The sequence below is a fragment of the Lissotriton helveticus genome, chromosome 7 (genome assembly GCF_964261635.1).
Source record: "Lissotriton helveticus chromosome 7, aLisHel1.1, whole genome shotgun sequence".
Taxonomy (NCBI): domain Eukaryota; kingdom Metazoa; phylum Chordata; class Amphibia; order Caudata; family Salamandridae; genus Lissotriton; species Lissotriton helveticus.
The window spans coordinates 930695062-930714543 of NC_136068.1; the positions used below are offsets into that span (position 1 = coordinate 930695062).

At 44.7% G+C, this 19482-nt stretch overlaps 1 protein-coding gene across 7 annotated transcripts in view; it reads left to right on the forward strand.

The window, feature by feature from the left end:
* Positions 1-19482, forward strand: part of LOC144769402 (protocadherin gamma-C3-like) — a 917178-nt gene that overhangs the window by 305468 nt on the left and 592228 nt on the right. Inside the window, exon 1 of one of the 7 annotated variants that reach the window (XM_078653485.1) lies at positions 5737-8253. The exons of the other annotated variants lie outside the window; for them this stretch is intronic. Within the exon in view, the coding sequence (XP_078509611.1) occupies positions 5860-8253 (2394 nt within the window). The 5' untranslated portion in view covers positions 5737-5859. Of the gene's footprint in view, positions 1-5736; positions 8254-19482 lie in introns of those variants that run through there. 7 annotated transcript variants of the gene reach the window in all.

Consider the following 19482-nt stretch of genomic DNA (forward strand, 5'->3'; position numbering starts at 1 on the left):
ACGGCGCTGTACTCTCTCACTAATTTGATCTTTATCATCCAGCTTTAGAAGCACAGCGTGATATAATAAAGGATCAAAGGCTCCGTTTTAAGAGAAATCGTGCTCACAGTCCGATATTCCTATCTCTAAGCAAGCTCACACTATAGGTCGCAAGCATCCCCCATTTTTGGAATTCCGTCGACATGTATTCCATAAGCCCGCACAGCACTGCTATTGTTTGCCCCTTACCTCTCCGTCGGTACACCGGTCGTCCCTCTGAAGCTGTTTCGTGGGGAGGTACCGACTCGGTGTACCGGCGGTGGATAAATAAGTTCATTACTTCCGTGTTGCGCGGGTGCTGCATGCGTACACGTCACGTGATGACGTCGTGACGTATAGCGGCCTTCGGGAGGTGTAGTTCCTGTTTTGGCAAGCAGAGACCTGGTTCGAATACCCACTATGTCCCACATTTAAGACAATATTTTTTAAATGAGCAACAGTGCGTAAGATTATAAAATTAATATATTTCATTTTAAACGCCCTGCAATGGCGTCATGACATGTAATAGCTGTAGTGCCCATATTTACAATAAAAACACTAAGTTCCAATCCACGCTCCGCATGACATAGTATCAGTGTTTCTACAATACAGAAAAGATGTCAATTCTGATGTATAGATTGTAACACTGGTGATCCAAAACTAAATGGTTGGATCCCAAAAAATCAAATACGCAAACAGTTCTGAGCGCCATGCTAGGATGACAAACAATATGATAGATCTACAGAGTGACATCCAGGGGATATCTTCATTCAGCCCTGATTTATCTGTCTTGAGTCTAAAGACCCATCTTTGTTCACATTTAAAAAGGAATTTAGAGACATCAGTGATTGTTGGAGGAATCCATGGTTGGTCAAGTACTGTCCAAGACAGATCAGAGGGTTGATGACCTACTTGCAAGAAGTGGTTAGTCAATTTTGTCGCTTGTTTACAACAGCGAATAGAGCTTTTATGCTCAGAGATTCTCAACTTAATTTTTCTTGTAGTCATCCCTGCGTAGTTCAATTTGCAAGGACATGTAATTAAGTAAATTAAATTCGAACTGTTACAGTTCGTAAACCTTCTGAGTTGCCACGGTCGGCCAGTGCCTATGTCGATTGTGAGTGTCTTGGTCGTTTGCGGGCAGGCCGCACAGTTACCACATGGATGATGTCCCATAACAGCAGGCAAGTCCCATAAGGTACCGACTGCTCGTGGAATATCTGTCTTTGGTCTGGTATGTACCAGCTGGTCCTTCAAATTCTGCCCTCTTTTAAATGCAAACAAAGGTGTCAGTGCCCGTGTTTAGAATTTTCCAATGTTTTTTTACAATTTTTTTAATCTTGTTGGAGTAAGTACAATACGTATTTACGCAAGTGATTCTCTCCTGTTTGGGTTTTGGAGGTGCCAATTCCAAGAGACCCTCCCTGTTATTATTGGAGGCCCTTTTCTTGGCATGTCGGATCAGATGTTTCGGATATTTCTTGACCAGCAGATTTTTCTCAAGTACTTGTGAATGTTCATGGAAAGCAGATTTTGTGGAACAATTCCTCTGAATACGGAGGAATTGCCCAAAGGGCAGGTTGTCCCTAAGTGCTTTTGGGTGCAAACTTTCTTAGTTTAACAAGGAATTCCTTGCCATTGGCTTACGGTATAACTCCGATTGTAATCCCCCTCCAGATGCAGAGATAAGTAGATCTAGAAATGGTAGTTGATGTTTGTCAAATTCTATAGTGAATCTAAGAAATCGATTCCTATCATTTAACCATGCATGAAATCGGTGGAGTTCATCAGCCGTGCCACGCCACACCACCAGGATGTCGTCTATATACCTTTTCCATACTCGCAGACACCGAAGATGGGGATTGGTGTCTGCGAGTATGTACGTCTGTTCAAATTTATGAACATACAGGTTAGCGAGACTCTGAGCAAAAACACTGCCCATGCTGGTCCCGCTAACCTGCAGATAGATCGACTCCTCAAACTGGAAAAAATTCTCAGTCATGGCCGCAGTGGCCAAGGTCATAATGAATCTGACAGGCGTGATGGAATTAAGGTCTCTATTGGTAAGCAGTTCTTCAATTACTCCAATGTCTCTGTCTGTGGGTTTGAAGTGTAGAGACTTTCCACATCAAATGACACTAAGAAGTCCAAGTCTTCATTGAACTCAATGTCAGGGAGAATCCTCAAGACATCCTTTGTATCCTTTAGGAAGGTAGGCATCTCCCGCACTATTGGTTGCAAGAAAAAATCTACAAAGGTAGATAAGGGTTCAAGCAATGAACCAATGCCTGATATAATAGGTCTACCAGGTGGGGGTCGTTGGGTCTTGTGTACTTTTGGTAATATGTAAAAGTACGGCATTTTGGGGTTCACAGTACAAAGATATTGAGATTCTTTTTGGGTAATCCACCCCTCAGCCAGTGCTTCCTCCACTATATGCCCAATGACAGTGGTGAGTCTCTCCGTAGGATCATTGTCCAATTTGCAATAAGCCCTAGTGTCATTAAGTTGGCGCAGGCATTCGTCTCGATAGGAGTCCGAATCCTTTATCGGCTGGCTTGACTGTCAAAGACTCCAGATTGACCAAGGTCTTCACTGCCTCTTGTTCCTGTTTAGACAGGTTCACAAAATAGTTACATGGTTGGTGATACAATTGTCTCAGATCGTGATCTACCGCTTCCTCAAAAGTCAAGACTTTAGCTGGTAACCCAATAGTTGTCGGGTTAAAGGTAGAGGGTCTCTTAAGTCCAGTATTCTCTGTCTCTTCCCTTTGCAGGCAACCCTGTTTGTTAGCAAACAGATAGTGGAGCCTAATTTTACGAAAGAATTTTCCCATTTCGGTTTGCACAAGGAAAGGGTCACCTCTGTTGGTTGTTACATAACCTAGTCCCTTGTCGAGGACTAGGACTACTTCGATATAATTGAGGAGTTTATGCAGCAGCTTTTCTGGATATTAAACATTTTAAAACTGTTGGGCTGGACTTCATGTTTTAGTTACTTCAAAAACTTTGTTTTGACCTCTAAATCAAGGGGTGGATTATGATGTTCCATACAACACCCCAGTCTTAAGTACTCAAAAGGAGATATTGTAGTGTTGAAATCTAGAACAAGGGACTTGCCAAAGCTGCGAGCTGCCTTCTCTTTTTTGTCTGATAATGGAACCCATGGCCAATATGTTAAGACTACATATAGAGGAATGGAGAACTAGGATTGGTGGAGTGAAACATACGTTATCTTACTATGCCATTGGCACTTCGTTAGACTTTAAAGAGCCTATTCTCTCTACACCCCAACTGTAAGATCTGCTTGATGAACACATTTCAAGTCTTCATACTAATAGGTCTACTGGAAAGATACGTTTTAGGTCTCCATACAAATTGGACAAAGTGCTGATTAGTTCCCCTTTGTGTGCTATGTCAGAGTGTGGTGACATCTCTCAGAGGTATAGTCCTACAATGGCAATTAAGTGATTAGAAGTATTTGGAAATTAAATTACCTGTTGTTCATGACACATGCATATAGCATGTACTTTCTTGTATACATAAATCAGTGGCATGTTGAATGAATCTACCTATTTCTGTGATCGACAGGGTTGCTTTTGTAAAAATGGAGGTGTTTCCTGAATGATTTCATGTTTTTCAAGCAACGTTTTGTGTACTTGTTGAGAAGCATATTCCAGAAATTAGAAGGTCTGATACGTACTCTGATATGGACAGGTAGTCACCCTAGATTCAAAGTATCCACTCTGAAATTTCCCTATTAGGGATATATTGGCGTCCTGGATATGAAGAGCGTCCTAGTTGCAGCATATCCCCAATTGGCTGGCGGGGATTCCTAGTCGATAACATAAACCATAGGATTGACATGGTAATATGGAACTTAGATATCATGTTCTTTCCTCAGTAAAACAGGTGCAGGAGTCAAGCACTAAATCTCATGCTTTTGGATTGTGTCTTCAAAGCATTTGTGAAGAATGTGCCCTTTATCAAAAAGGCACCACTTTGGTGATAGAACGAATCCTGAAAATGGTACTCTGAAGCTAGGGTGGTAGTTTACGTAGAATATGAATGCAAGTGAATTAGAATATCTCGAGATACCCTGCATATGCTTGAGGAATCCAGGACACAAAGAAGAGTTTCAGGATACCAATTCCTGTTACATGCTTGGAAGTGATGGTAGGTCATTAGAATTTGTATATTCTTTGCATATATCAATGGATTCCGAAAATGGTGTGGTTCAACCTTTAACTTTGATAAGTTCAATAACAAAACAAAATAAAGCTCATGATGGTGGATACCCATTATTGGACAGTATTGTGTTTGTGCCATTATTTCAGTGGATCGGAATGGGAACTCTTAAGAAATATTATACATATTACCCGGCTTAACCCCATCCACTCCCGCGCACACACTTGGCTCCTCTGTGGGTGAAGATAGTTCTTCGCTCCTCTGAATCAGAATGCCTGTCTCACCTACCACCGGATGGTGTCCACCGATGGGGTGCTGTTTACTGTACATCTTCACACTGCAAAAATCAGTACAACTGGCCCCACTATAAAACTAAAAAAGAGGATGTACAACTCCCTCCCTCCCAACCTCCCTCCCTCCCTTCCTTCTGTCCTTCCTTCCTCCCTCCCTCCCTCCCTCTCTCCCTGCCTGCCGGCCTTCCTTCCTTCCCCTCCCATAGACAGAGTCGAACATCACAGTAAATATGTTGATATCTCTTGCTGTTGACTACCTTCTCAGTAAATCACCTGGTGGTAACTTTGATTAATTTGTTTTTCCATTTGCGGGCAATGTTTGAGACAGACCTTTACTACAGACCTATTCTGAATTACTGATGATGTCAGTTTAACAGCAGACTCTGGAAACACCTTAAAATCCCAAATTCAAATATCCTTTTTAGAAAATCACCAATGACCAAACAGCAGTACTTCTCCTTCTAGAAGATGTTTTGTAATCCAGGGCACAGCGAATCAGTACTTCGATAAGTTATGTATCTTTCTTTTACATTGTATAGTTGTCCATGCTTTTTGAAAAAAATACACGACTGGCTGACTGTTACGTTGGATTGGCTGTGAGTAATAACATGCTGCAGAATGGGTTTTTTTCTGTACTCTGATACAATGTTTTGTTGCAAACACGTTTCGAGCTCATCGAAGATAACTTGGTGGCTGTCAAAGAACCACACAAATGTTGTAGTTTCTCCAGATGCTTTGAGTAACTTTGGCACATCTGACCCTGTTACATGACGTTGCCGAATACACAATAAAATGCTTGGCCTAGAACAGTCTCTGAACTGCATCAGCTGTGCCAGGGTTGTGCACAATGAACACATGAAAGTAACACACGGTCGTGTGTTCGATGTGATTATAATAACTTTCAGGAATTTGGATGCACGCAAATGCAAAGCATCTCTGTGCGAATCCTTTTTTTAAATGTAGCTTTTAGGTGTAGAAAAATTATTCGAAATACGTAATATATTCAATACAACATGGTTTCTGTTGGTGTACGTTTTGACGAAGCCTTAGGTTTCGTAATGTGACTTTGTAGGGTGTATGTAGTTTTCATATTTAGCCACATGGCGACGCTATTATACAATACATTGTGAGAGCTGAGCTAGTTCCGCCTATAATGTTGTCACTGCACAGTCACAGCGAGAGCAGCAGCCGACGTTCTGCAGCGAGGATTTCCCTCAGTTACATCTTCAGGAAGACGCACACTGCATCGTATGCTGCTTGGTGTGCCTGAAGCCGTATATTTTCGTGCGCTAATATTCTCGGATTACTCGTTCAAGGCTGGATTTTTCTGAATCACACAGAAGAGAACAGCGCTGCTCAGAATGGGAGCCCGCCACGGAGAAGCAGAGCTGAGAGGCAGGCGGCAGGTAGTGTTTCTGTTGTTTTTCTGGTTCTGTGAGGCAGTCACCGGACAGATACAGTACTCAATTGCCGAAGAAATGAAGAGAGGCTCCGTTGTTGGGAGCATCGGGAAGGATTTGGGGTTAAATAGGAGGGACTTTTCTGAAAGGAAGCTCCGTGTTGTTTCTGCTTCCGGGAAACAGTATTTTACGTTAAACACAGAAACCGGGAATCTTCTTGTGAAAGACAGAATCGACCGGGAGGAGCTGTGCGGGGAGGCGCTCAGTTGTTCCATCAAGTTTCAGACCATTGCGGAGAATCCTTTGAACATATTTCACGTGGAAGTGCAAATCCAGGATATTAATGATAATACTCCGAGTTTTTTAAAGAATTCCCTCGATTTGGAACTTGTTGAGTCCACGTTGCCGGGAGCGCGCATTGCTCTCGGAAATGCCCGAGATCCTGATATCGGCATTAATGCCCTGCAGGGCTATAAACTGAGCGATAACCAGCATTTTGCACTAGAGGAAAAGGTAAATAGTGATGGCTACAAATATGCAGAATTAGTTCTGGAGAATGGCTTAGATCGTGAAAAACAAAGTCGTCATCACTTGGTTCTGACTGCTTCTGATGGAGGAGAACCAATCAGATCCAGCACCGTGGACATTAATATTAACGTTCTTGATGCCAATGACAATTTCCCAGTCTTTAGTCAGCAGAGCTACAGAGCCAGCGTCAGTGAAGGGACAGCAATTAACTCAGTGGTGCTTCAGGTGAAATCCACAGACCAGGATGAAGGTTCAAATTCCAAAATGACTTACTCTTTCAGCAGCATCTCAGACAATGCACTGAATACCTTCAGCCTGGACGCAGACACTGGAGAGATAAAAGTTAAGAGGCTTCTTGACTTTGAGAAGACTATTATGTACAAACTGACAGTGGAAGCAAAGGATGGAGGGGGGCTCGTTGCTCATTGTCCTGTGCTTGTAGAAATTATTGATGAGAATGATAATGTTCCTAAAATAACATTTACTTCTATCACCAATCCAGTCCCTGAAAATTCACCGCTGGATACGGTTGTGGCTCTAATAAATGTTCACGACCAAGACTCTGGAGATAATGGCGAGGTTGGGTGTCATATTGCACAGCATCTGCCTTTTAAATTAATATCATCATCTGAAAAATACTACAGCCTTGTAACTGCAACTTCCTTGGACAGGGAAGCTGTCCCAGAATACAATATCACAGTCACTGCCACTGACAAAGGATCCCCTCCTCTAGCTGCAAGCATAACTATCCGATTACAATTATCCGATATAAATGACAATCCTCCAGTTTTTATCCAGCCTTCTTACCAAGTTTATGTCCCAGAGAACAATGCACCCGGTGCTAGTATTTATCGGGTAAATGCATCTGATCTGGATTCTGGTCAAAATGGTCATGTCACATATTCATTGAGTAATCTCAAGGAGGACACGACCCTTTCATCTTACATTTCCATTAACTCCCAGACTGGAGTGATCTATGCCCAGCGCTCATATGACTTCGAACAAGTCAGAGAATTTCAATTCCAGGTGAAGGTCGTGGACTCTGGGTTGCCTCCTCTCAGCAGTAATGTTACTGTGAAGATGTTTATTATCGATCAGAATGACAATCCTCCTGAAATCCTCTATCCTACTCTGGAATCAGAAGGCTCTGTATTATTCGAAATGGTCCCCCCTTCTTCCAGTCAAGATTATCTTGTAACAAAGGTGGTGGCTGTGGATGCTGATTCTGGACACAACGCATGGCTCTCCTACCACCTGCTTCATGTCCCGGAATCACCACTTTTTAAAATTGGGGCACATAACGGAGAGATACGGACAACAAGATCCTTGTTCGAGAAAGATCTCTCCAGGCAGAAAATTGTTATCTGTGTGAAGGATGGTGGACAGCCTTCTCTGTCTGCCACAGTTACTGTGAATGTCGTGTTTGCAGAAAACATGGAAGATCCACTTCCGGAATTAAGCAGCGAGATGACAAACTCAGGCAGTGAATCAAACTTAAAGATCTACTTAGTTGTAGCTTTAGCTTTAATGTCACTTTTGTTCACTTTAACTCTGATGGTTGCAGTGGTTATCAGATGTAGGAAACCCAAAGAGCCCAGAATACTCGAGTCTCTGTGTCCTCCACTGTACTCCCACATAGACCCGAGATTCTCATCCAACTACCAAAACGGGACTCTGCCGCTGCCCTACTCTTATGAAGTTGCCGTGGCCCTGGATTCGGGCCTAAATGAATTCATTTTCCCCAAACCAAGTCTTCTTTCTGCAAAAGATTGTGGGATTGCACAAGAGTCTCTTGGAGGGACTGTGGACAACGAGACCCTAGAACAGGTGAGACAAGTTTTCAATTTTCTTAGTGGGTCATTCTTTCTTCTTAGCTTTCGTCCATCATTTGCGGAACTTAATGTGTCACATTTTATCCTAGCGGTTAACCTCCTTATTACTTTGATTGTATTTGCATCCCTGATTGTTCAGCACCAAGATTCACCAAGGGGTGATTGTGCACTTTACCAATGCAAGTGCTATATCATGTTATTATATAAACTCTGTAAACACACTATCTTGTGTGTGTGCCCTACATTTATGTGTGTATTTGTTTGTGTGATATCTAAATAGTTATGCCAAGCTTTACAGCCCATTGTCTTAAGCTAAAACCTTTGTATGTCTTTCAAACAACCACTTTCTGTAAACCATTTTGGAGGTATTTTGTGTTTGAAAGACATATTTATTATTAATTAACAGTGATTCCATTTGTTGTTGTACATAACGAACTACCACTCTTACACTGTTTCCTGCGTTATCTCAGCTATGTTTTCATTTCTGCTGCATCCCCACCCACGGAGCATGCAAATGGCAAAACATTAAACTGATGTTAAATGATCTGTGGGTGGATTCATGATATTTATTCAAGAATATGAGCTCAAACAGACACAACTGACCTATGACCTGGTGACTGGCTCATTTACCTTCTATGTGCCCTCATACTCTTCCAGAGGAAAAATTGAGCATCATATCTATGTCACAGTTTGTGGAGATCTGTGAACGTAACTACCACTTCTGTGGACAAACTGCACAACAAATATACCATTTGAAGGCCTTCCTGTGAGTTCACTGAAATAGAGCTTATGGTTAAAATGGGGTCACTCACACGTGAGAGTGAAGCTGCAGTATGTTCCACCGTCTTTGTGTGACCGTGGGTATTTGTATGTGAATATGCACCTGAATTACATTAAGAAGCATTGGCACCCTCCACAGCATTCACCACTTTCACCCAAAGGTGGATACATCGGTGTGGTAGAAGCAGGCAGTTAGATAAGTCTGGGCTTCACCACTCTGGCATTAGTCGTTGATGGCAAAAAGTAAGTTATTGATCACAAAAAATGCAACAACTTGTACTGACCAGTGACTGAAGCACTGGACAATCTTCTTCCTCCACTGATGCTCTTGAGCGTAGGTTGGTGCATTTAATTCATCTGTGTGGTATGCAAGGCTTTCCTGTAGTGGATTGGCAGTGTACAATGCACAATCACTAAAATCATAACACTGTCTGACCTCAGTAAGCAATCCACCCTGAAAATATTGATTAACATTTAATAGAAAGCACAGATTCTCTGCTTACCGGTTTAGCTCACAACTCTCCATGCTGTATAGCATAACCTTTCTGTGGCTGTAGTGGGGGGTAGCACAATGTCACCCACTCGCACCAACTACACAGTATGTATACTTGCTATTACACAAAAAAAACTGAGGTGTCACACTTAGTTGCCCGCAGGATGAGTGAGAGCAAATTCTGCCTCATCAATGGGTGTGCCGGTCCACACCATTGAGAAGAGGAAGGGAGGCAAATGGGTGAGTGCAATCTCGGGCTCCTTCTCCCTTCAAAAAACCCTATACCCATCAAAAGCGGGGTTCATGGTGCACCTGAGTGCAACTTGTCAGAGCACTAACTGCTGTAAAAGCAGGCTGTGTGGGGTGCACCCCTTGTCAGACCACAAGAGGATATTCCGCGAATCTTCCCCCATCACCCTGGTGGGAATGTAGGCAAAGCAACCTTGTGGCCTTTCTTGCTCCATCTCAGTCCTTCTGAAAACTCCCTGCCCTGGGAAAACACCTCACTTTTATGTTCAGTGCATTCCTCAGGGGCATGTTTGCCTGAGCACTTGGTACCTGAGCTCAGTTATCTAAGTAACGTCAATGCGCTAATGGCTAGCCAATATCTGTATGGACTGCTACGCTTTAACTGACTATTTGAACCAGAGCGCGCAATGCTATGTAATTCTGAAATTACCTTGATTTGATACGTTTCTGCATAAATATTGTTTCCTCTCATTTCTTCAATCTAATATGTTATATACATTAAGAAAACATCACCGAGTTTGAAGCGAATCAGTGAATGTTAGACAAGCCATGCATTATATAGTGTTTCATTGTAAATGTTTAAGGGCTCTTTCACTGTTCTCTGGGGCGAAACTATATGTATGAGCCCAGCACACGTGCGTCATCATTCATCATCGTTTGCCGCATAAGCATGTGGACTAAGAGTGCAATTGGTCAGATATGTTGCACAGTGTCGTTTTGGACTTTGTGACTGTTTACAGACTGTGATGCATTTATTTAACGAAGCTTCCTTTTCTGTTTCTTCTCTAAATGAACCTAGTCATACGAGTATGACACACACATCTCTTTATCATAATGCTTAACTAGAGTGCCACGAGGCATGTTACATGAGCACCAAACTTAATTACTAATTCTTTTCCACCATAGAAATAACCGAGAGAAGCAGGCTGGGGCTGCAGAATTCACCTTTGCACTTTCTGCTAGCAACTAAACTAATAATTTCACATACATGTCTGCCCATGGACGCAATCCCAAAAGGTGACTCTGCCGCATGTAGCTATTTTCGTTCTTGGGGAGATGCGTATATGTTATTTGAGCCCCTCCTTAATTGCACAGAATGCATAAACCATTGCCAATCTAGTGACTGTTGTCTGGATATTGCTCGTTCAGATCCCCAGCTGAACTGTACCACAAAGCCTTCTATGATAATGGCCAGCACTAATGTTCGATTATTTGTCCGAACAGCTTGTTCTAGCTTATATTGGCTGTTTATCCGGTGTGGTGGGTGGAAAGAGTGCAAAGGCTCTATATTTAATTATTTCCTTCTAATATGCATACTGATGGTGCAAAGTAGAACATTATCAGACTTGTCTGATGTCCCAAGCGGCCCTGCTTTTGGAAACCAACAGTATCCTTGGCGATGAGGGCAGTGGAGATGGTGGCATGGTAAGCATTGGTCAGTGTAAGCCTGCACATCACAGGTGTTCGTATAGTCTTAAAATGCATCTCGAGTAACCAAGCATTGGTTGACTTGCAGACACACAGTGGGGTTTGCTTCGACGTATGTGGTTTAAATGAGAATATAGTGTGCTTGGCATGCACAGGGTGATTTAGAGTGTGTATAAGGCCATCCTGTTTCATCGCCACTGAGTTCCAATTATGCGATTATGAATGTTCAGCTCGAATTATATATTGGTTGCATATACATCGTTATTCTGCCACAGTCTGGAGATATATTTCTATATGAACGGTATTGTTTCGAGCGGGGGCACCATTTCTGTTTTGCCCAACTTGCAGAAACCTATCACAAACCATTCACCGGTTTACAGTAGCAGAGCAGCTCTAGCAGGACAGGGAGTTGTTCATTGTTGGTTTTCTTGCATTGATGTTGCATTGTATGCGACCAGAGTGGGGATTCTGGAGCTGGGCATTGGCGTTGTGCATTTGTTGCCTAGTGCTTAGAAGTGTTATGGGGTATCCAAGCCTACCCTTATGTCTAATAGAAGCCAGAACTAAGAGCATTGGGCATGTATTGCACGTTTTCGATAAAAGTTCTCTGTGAAAGATGAAATGGTTCTAATATTGTAGAAAAAAAATGACATAATGTATACTTTCGACTCTTTTGTCTAAAAATAGAACACTGTGTGAGATGTATCGCGAGAGCCCACACCTTTTCTCTTTCACAGGACTGGGGTTGCTCTGAAAATAACCATTCGAATAAAGGGGGGTGGGGCAGTATTTTCCCACTGTGTTCCGGCATTGCTCCTCAGTGCAGCAGCCCTGCGTGGAGCCTCATGCCAGCTACATACTGTACCCCAGGACAACTTATAGAGACTATTGTTCCTGACTCACTAAACTGCACAATACTCAGAGGACAGTCAGTGGTGCCCATCGTAATCCTGACCCCATCATGTTGTTACAACACAAATCTCACCTTCATAAGAGCAACATGACAATAAGTAGAACACTACAATGAAATACTTGATTTTAAAATGCTGTTACTTGAGAAGAAATAGTAAACATTTTCAGTGCAGCTGTAGAGGAGGAGTGTTGATGTAAAAAAAATACAATAAATGAATTATGTTGTGTTAAAATTAAGTGAATGCAGTGATTTTGTTTGAAAGATTGTGGCCTGAAGCTATAGTGTCTTCCAGAGCCCCTCTGATCTGGCTATTGATAGTCAAGAGCAAAGGATCATGTTTGTATCCCTTCTTCATAAGCAAGTACCAGATCTCACCAACTGCTTCTTTTGCAGCAGGGTTGGGTCCTCTTTCTTCATCATGTAATGTTGTTGCTTTCCTCTTGAGCCTTGGCCCCCCAAACCTCACTTTATCTGGGTTCTCTTATTGGTAGACCTCGTCGTTCTCACTGAAGTCGTGCTTGTTGTGCCATTAGGATCAGACTGGGTTTATTTTTATGCCTGCCTGGCAGTTCTTTGGGCTAGGGTGCAAGTGGACTGAGAAGTTGCTGCACGTGGGAGTGCACATTGTGTCCTCCTACCACTAAGGCAGCCATTTCTACTCCAACTTCTCAACCATACAGGAAACCATGAACATCTCTGCATACTTCCCCCCAGAGAGTGGCCTAGATTACTGAACTACACACACACAATGATTATCCAAACAGCATTGTATTTGGCAGTTAAAGTGAAAATTCAACATGTTCCCTGCCAGCTACAAATAAAAGAGCAATTTTTATTGTCTGACGCTGTTTAGTGAATGGCAGTGCAATAGTGATTAAACTTGGAGATGAAATCATCCTATAGGAACGTTTTCATAGAAATACATGTGTGTGTGTGTATATATATATATATATATATATATATACATACATACATATATATATATATATATATATATATATATATATATATATATATATATATATATACAGTGTTTTAAATGGAAAAATAGAAGTGCTGGTACTCTCCAATTAAAAGTATAGCATTTGTCTTAAGTGCCGTACTCTCCCTCTCAAAATTAACAAGCATTTACAATGCAATGGTTTTGCCTTTGTTAAAGTTAGAGCTATTGGCATTGCTCTTGACATTATTTTTATTTATGTTTTTTTAAACATAAATAAATGGCATTGTCATTTACAATGCCAATAGCTTATTCTCTCGCAAATGACACACACAAACACCCACAGAGAGCCCCCACACACACACAGAGCCCCCCCAACACACACACCCACACAGAGCCCCCCACACACACACCCACACAGAGCCCCCCCATACACACCAGTATAGAGATCTAGGCCTAAAGCCATCTGTTTTTTGCTCACCATGCCATTCCAGTTTGTACCCACCCATATGCAAATCAGTCTTGACCTTGCACCCAATGGGAACAGTCCAGCCCGAATTGTGTGTCATTTGCTTTCTCGCCATGACCTCTTCCCTTGACCTCAGTCCCCTATATGGCCTCTGCCCATGCCGGGCACACTGCCTGTAGTCTCTCACTCCTGCCTCTACTTCTTATGCATTAAAAGCCTCTCATTCACAGCCTGTCATCACTTTGTAACATTCAGTCACACTTGGCAACCCCCGCAGTGAATCTCTGCGCCGCTTCTTGGGACCTCGACTCCAGCCCGGTTCCTTGTCACTAACTCGCGCGCACGTACCTCTTGCGCGTGCACCGGTCCAGGATGAAGAAGCGGCAGAGGTGCAGACGGGCGCAGTCCTGGCACGGGCACCGTTCCCTCGAGCACGTGCGGATGGCGGAAACCTAAAAAGGGCCTCCAAAACTCTTGTCCGAAGCCTGGCATTACAAAGCTGCCCCATGGATAGATGGCTGCGTTCATACCAGCTTCTCCGGTTGCCATACGCTAACCGTTTTATACATCCAGGCAACAGGCATCTGGCTGCAGGCAACCGAATCAAATTGGCATACATTTAATTATTTTCCAGGCGTGAATGCAGAGCATTCGCACGCACATTCGCCTATAGATTGCACATCTGCCTTCCTCGCAGGTGCGCCGTGTGGGGCTACTTGACGTATTTAATATGTTCATCTTTGCATAGCGCTGAACGCCGCTTGGGTGGTTTCTCGGCACTAGCCCCGGGGAGAAGCAATACTTTTTGGGCACATAAGGTGGGCATGTTGAAAACGTGTGGTAGAGGTGGGGCGAGCGGGAACTTTGACGGGCATTCTTCCCACTGGAACAGGATTCAATCCTGACGGGGCAGTAAACGTTAATAAGCATCTTGCTGTGAAGCAAACAGGCACAAGGACTCCCACCACTTTTACAGGGATATGCCTTTTAGACAGGTGCGAGAGAGGTGCAAATGGGCAATTCAAACAAGTACGAGACGTGAAGAAGCGAACGATGGACGTGGATTCTGAGGGGGCGATCGACGCACTTCCAGATTCTAACGGTGAATTTAATAATGACGCAGATCTTGAGCGGGCAATTAAAACATGCGGGCCGCCAGGCGCAATAACTACAGCGTGCATTCTGATATGCATAACACATATGAGGGCAGATATTGACGGGCCACTGAATGATGGTAAATACCCTAGTGAAGCCATTAGTATTGACACAGATCGTGGTGGGGCAATTCATTCTTGCATTCAGTGCTATGGCGGCAATGCATACTGTCAGAGATTCTGATTAGGGCATTGCATACTGGCACGGACACAGGAAGGACAGTGTACGCTGGCACGAGTCACGGAGGGAATACACACTACCACGCATCACGATGGGGGCAAGTATGGCTCCTACTCGGGGAATGGGCAATTGATACTATCATAACATAAGTGTGGCGGGGCAATTATTACTGGCATAGGTCTAGAAAGCTTTTAACACTGCTTTGGACCTTGAGAGGGCAAATAATGAAAAATCACGGCAAGGTTGCTGATGGTGCAATTATTACTAATTGAGAACCTGAGGGGTAAATAAAAAAAATGGCACGCGTTCCGATGCTGGCAATAGAAATTGGCACAGATACTGATAGGAAAAAATAATGTGTGTGTATATCCTGTTTTTTTTGGGGAGGGGGCACTGAGTGATGGAATAGCGCACAACGCGATGGGGCATTAATGCTGCCATAAACCCCAAGCCCAGCTCCCGGCAATCACCGAATGGTCATGGCAGGAAGGCAGGACGACCTAATCCAATGTCAGCCTCCCTCCCGGGGCCCCTCTCCCCATCACCCAGCGCAGCGCATCTGCCCAGCTACGACCCTCTCTGCCACTAGACGACCCCCCCGGCTGGCACGAACATCCGTCTAGAGGGAGTCCGTGGTGCGAGTGAAGCAGCCGAAGTTACTCACCCATTCTTTGTCATCTGATTAGCAGGTCCCCCCTTCTCGGTTGAGTTCTGTATTTTTATGTCCGTCTTTTTTTGTTTGTTTTTATATTCAATTAAATCGCCGACGCCTTCATGGTAGTGGAAGCCCGTCGCTCATAGCATCCCATATCCAGCAAATACCCCTCTCAATCCAGGCAAAGTTCCACCCCGAGGAAGAACGCGGGGGCAGGGGTTGAGGGGTGAAGGGTAAATTAGGAGAGTGGGGTGGTGAGGTGAGCAGGAAGGGGAAATCCTGTGGCAACCGGGACGGCGTCCAATTTTCTCGGTCCCCGCGTCGAATTCACCAAAGAGACATCAGTTTAATATGCAACCTGCGCCGGCGGTGAGCTGCAGCGGGCTCGGCGGCAGCCAGACATCAACTTCTCCCAGGCAGTGGTGGCTTTCCCAAAGATTGGCATCTTTCAGGCTGACCGCCCCGGCCATCCCCAGATGAAGCAATGCATCCTCCTCCGCAGCCCCAAGGGTCCAAACGGCGGCGAGCAGCCCGCCACGCGGGAGTGGAGCCCCCGGTCTAGAAGCCACGCACGGCGGCTTCGTCCATGGAGCGGGCCGGATGGGAAGTGGTTTGTCGCTGTGCTCAAAGCAGCCCTTGTTTAATTCAGCAGCCTTCCCTGAGCTCGAGGACGCTCTGCTGCTGCATGGCGCTGCTGCCTCGGCTCCACTTGGAGGTACGGCGAGTGCCCTCCACTGGAGGAACCAGATTGCACATCAAAAACCTGAAGCAGGGAGCCTGTCATTGCTATGCAGCCCTTCCGCTGTCAGAAAATACAATTAAAGGCACAGCGGCTCTCTTTGCCGCTGTTTTATTCAATTAATCGTGCCCCGGCTGCGCAGTGAACAGAGAGCCTACTACCTGCGGCGGCAGCTTCGAGGCACCTTCACCTGAAAGTGGGGGGAAGTCATTATGATTTCAAAGACAGACGGGCTTTTGTTTTAAGCGCGGTCAAAGGTTCAAGGGGCGCACGCCTGGCTCTCGTGTGACCGGCGCAGTGGTAAATAAGCATTGATAGGACGGACGTTTCTGTTTTTAATTCTCTAGAGGCGCCCGGCTCCGAAAGGGTCTCGTTTGCTATTGTACATGTGATTTGTTAAAGCGTCTCACCCTTGTAAATCCTTTCTAGAGCCAATGCCGCTTTTAAATAAACCTTTCAGTCATTCATACATTCAATAGTTTGATAATGATTCTATTTCTAGTGTGACTAGTGCACTTTCTGCTCACTTCCTCCATTCAGGAGTAGCCTCGATATTTTAAGACTGAAGAATGGGCCTTCTGTTATCTCGCAAGGCCTTCACGAACGAGAATATAAAGCCAGACTATACCAGGTATGGAAAATGCCATTTTCAAATGTTTGTAATTTAAATGAAGTTATTTTGTGTCAGTCCCATGTGCCTTGTGGTGGCAGATCGCCCTATTTATGAAGGGAAAACATCCGTTTGGTTCATCTATGAATCTGTGTGTAGGCTGACGAAACGAAGCTGCGGCCAATCGCAGCACGGCTCCAGCGATGACGCGGCGGCTCGAGAACCACTCCTAGCGCGGCGGCACTGAGGGGGCTCGACCGCCTCAGCCAATGGGAGGGCAGCTCCTTCGTTCTTGCTCTCCGCGGCCCCGGCGAGGTCCTCATGTTATTCTCGGCCCCGGGCAGCGGCGGCAATCAGGGAGGCAGCGTTTGCACCGTAGTAGGAGGCGGCAGAGCGCTCGGGGTGCCACTAGTGCCTTACCAGATTCGGGGGCGTTCCCGAGAATCGGCTTTCGGCTGACGTCGCGTGACGTCGGCAAAAGCCAAAGAATCTCGGGAACGCCCCCGAATCTGGTCCGGCATTGACGGACAGGCCCCTCGTCCAATGGCTAGGCTCCATTTATGGAGCCAGCCAATGAATGACGAGGGCCGACCCAAAGCCACACTACAGTTCTCATCAGGTTTTCGCCTGCGCGAAAAAGATGCGCAGAGCGCATCTTTTCGCCAGGCAAAACCTAAAAAGTGCTGGTACTCCTTTCCAATGACGTTCCTGATTAGGAAATGAGTTCCTTGCTACTTTCACTGTTTATTTGGGCCAGCATATTAGCACTTTCTGCAGGATTCCTGGGCATCCACGTGCATCGCCGAATCGGTGGGTGAGACTGCCATCATCTGACTCCTTCAGAGAGAAAATGGTTCTGTTTCATAACATTGTCTAGGTGCAACTAGAATCAAAATGCATTTCCCTGAAGACGCAGAACAAAGTCAAAACGAGTCTATGATTGTTTGTATCCCTGGACAGAGAGTAGACTGGTAGCATTGAGTGAACTGTCCCCTTCTGTCCTGGGCTAAAACTGATTTGGATATGGTGAGTTCTCTGTCGCACCACGATGAGCAGTAAACAATGGATTGGAATGAGACCGAAAGTAATTACCTGTGTTAGACATTAATACAAGCATTCCATGGCGCTCTTTTAACATTTGTAAAATAATTATGTGCCACAAGCCACTCCACATAGCATCTTGTTTCTAAGGGTGAATTATAGTGATGCTAGGGACATTTTACATGCCCTCGGGCATGTCCTCAAGCAGGGGATTACACTATCGAAGAAGTTACAATAGCCTCGGACCCTTACTATTTTCTATAGTCTCAAGGGTTAGTTTCCTGAATCGACCTTTACCTTCAGTACTCTGGAGGAGTGGTGCGCTTACAAAGGGTCACTATATCACAACCCTATGCGCCTTGAACCTAGCTGCTGCTACTGCCATGAAAGTGGCAAAGGGCATCACATTTTGCTAGTTTCATTAGTTAGGACATAACTATCTGTAGTCTTCTCGAGAGCCATGTTTGGTCATTGATAAACACTCAGAAATGTCTATTAATCATAAATCCGTGGTCTCAGGCGGCAGGTACTGTCCGGTTCTAAGTACCTGCACTTCTATATTTTGAAATTGAGAGTTCATGCACTTCTCGACACTGCTGCTATATGTGTAATGGGAGAGCACAGGCACTCCTGTAGACCCTTTTAGAGCACAGTTCATAAAGAACCTTTCAGAGAGGTCACAGTGGAGTTTCGACTGTAAAGGGCTATTCCATTCTAGACAATCCTCTTTCCCACAGCCATCGCCCAACCTTAGCTGCGTGGGGGCTCTCAAGTATGACGATGTGTGCATGACACCCCCTTGGTACCAAACCTAGATACAACGGCTACCAACATGGAGAGGGGGCTGCCTGGTGGGGTGAGTGGGAGGTCACATAGAGACCTAGCCCCAGAGATGATGGAGACGCCCTTTGATAACTAGCATCTCCTTTCCTCACTGCGGCCAGTTACCGGAGATTAGACATCAATTGTGCGTGCGCTCCGTTCTTCAAGAATGTCACCTGTTGAGTCACCTGCTTCCGACTGGCAGGAAGAGAATTACTTTTGGAGAGAGTTAAATCAGAGACACGAATTCAGAAATTAGTGTTGCGTTCCAGGCCTCTGTTCAGTCCTGTTCAGTGACAAGCACTCATTTCTCTGGGCACAAGCAGAAAGATAACACCACGAAGGAATGCCACACCGTCGGCCCGGTGCCAGGCCCAGCAATCAGGCTGTTTGTCAGGGACACGTGCGGCCTTTTCCTGATGCCCGTTAATGAGTGCAATTTACGGGGGAAAATGATAACGCCAATTGACTCGGAGAAACAGTGAAGTAGAATCAAACTGAAATCTCCTTTGGCAGATACTGCATTGTTCTGAAGAAAAAAAATGTCGGCAGATCGTGCAGTGCGTCCAAGTGCGACGGAGCTTTTACGTTTCATTTAGTTATTTAGTCATCGGTCTGGTTCTCTCCTAGTTAGTCATGAAGTCTAATGGTTGTAGACTACGGAATGGTTGTTTGATACTGCGGATGAATGACCGTAAGTTCCGCCATCTCAATAAAACCTATAGAGAGACTGGTTAACTCGGAGTCCCA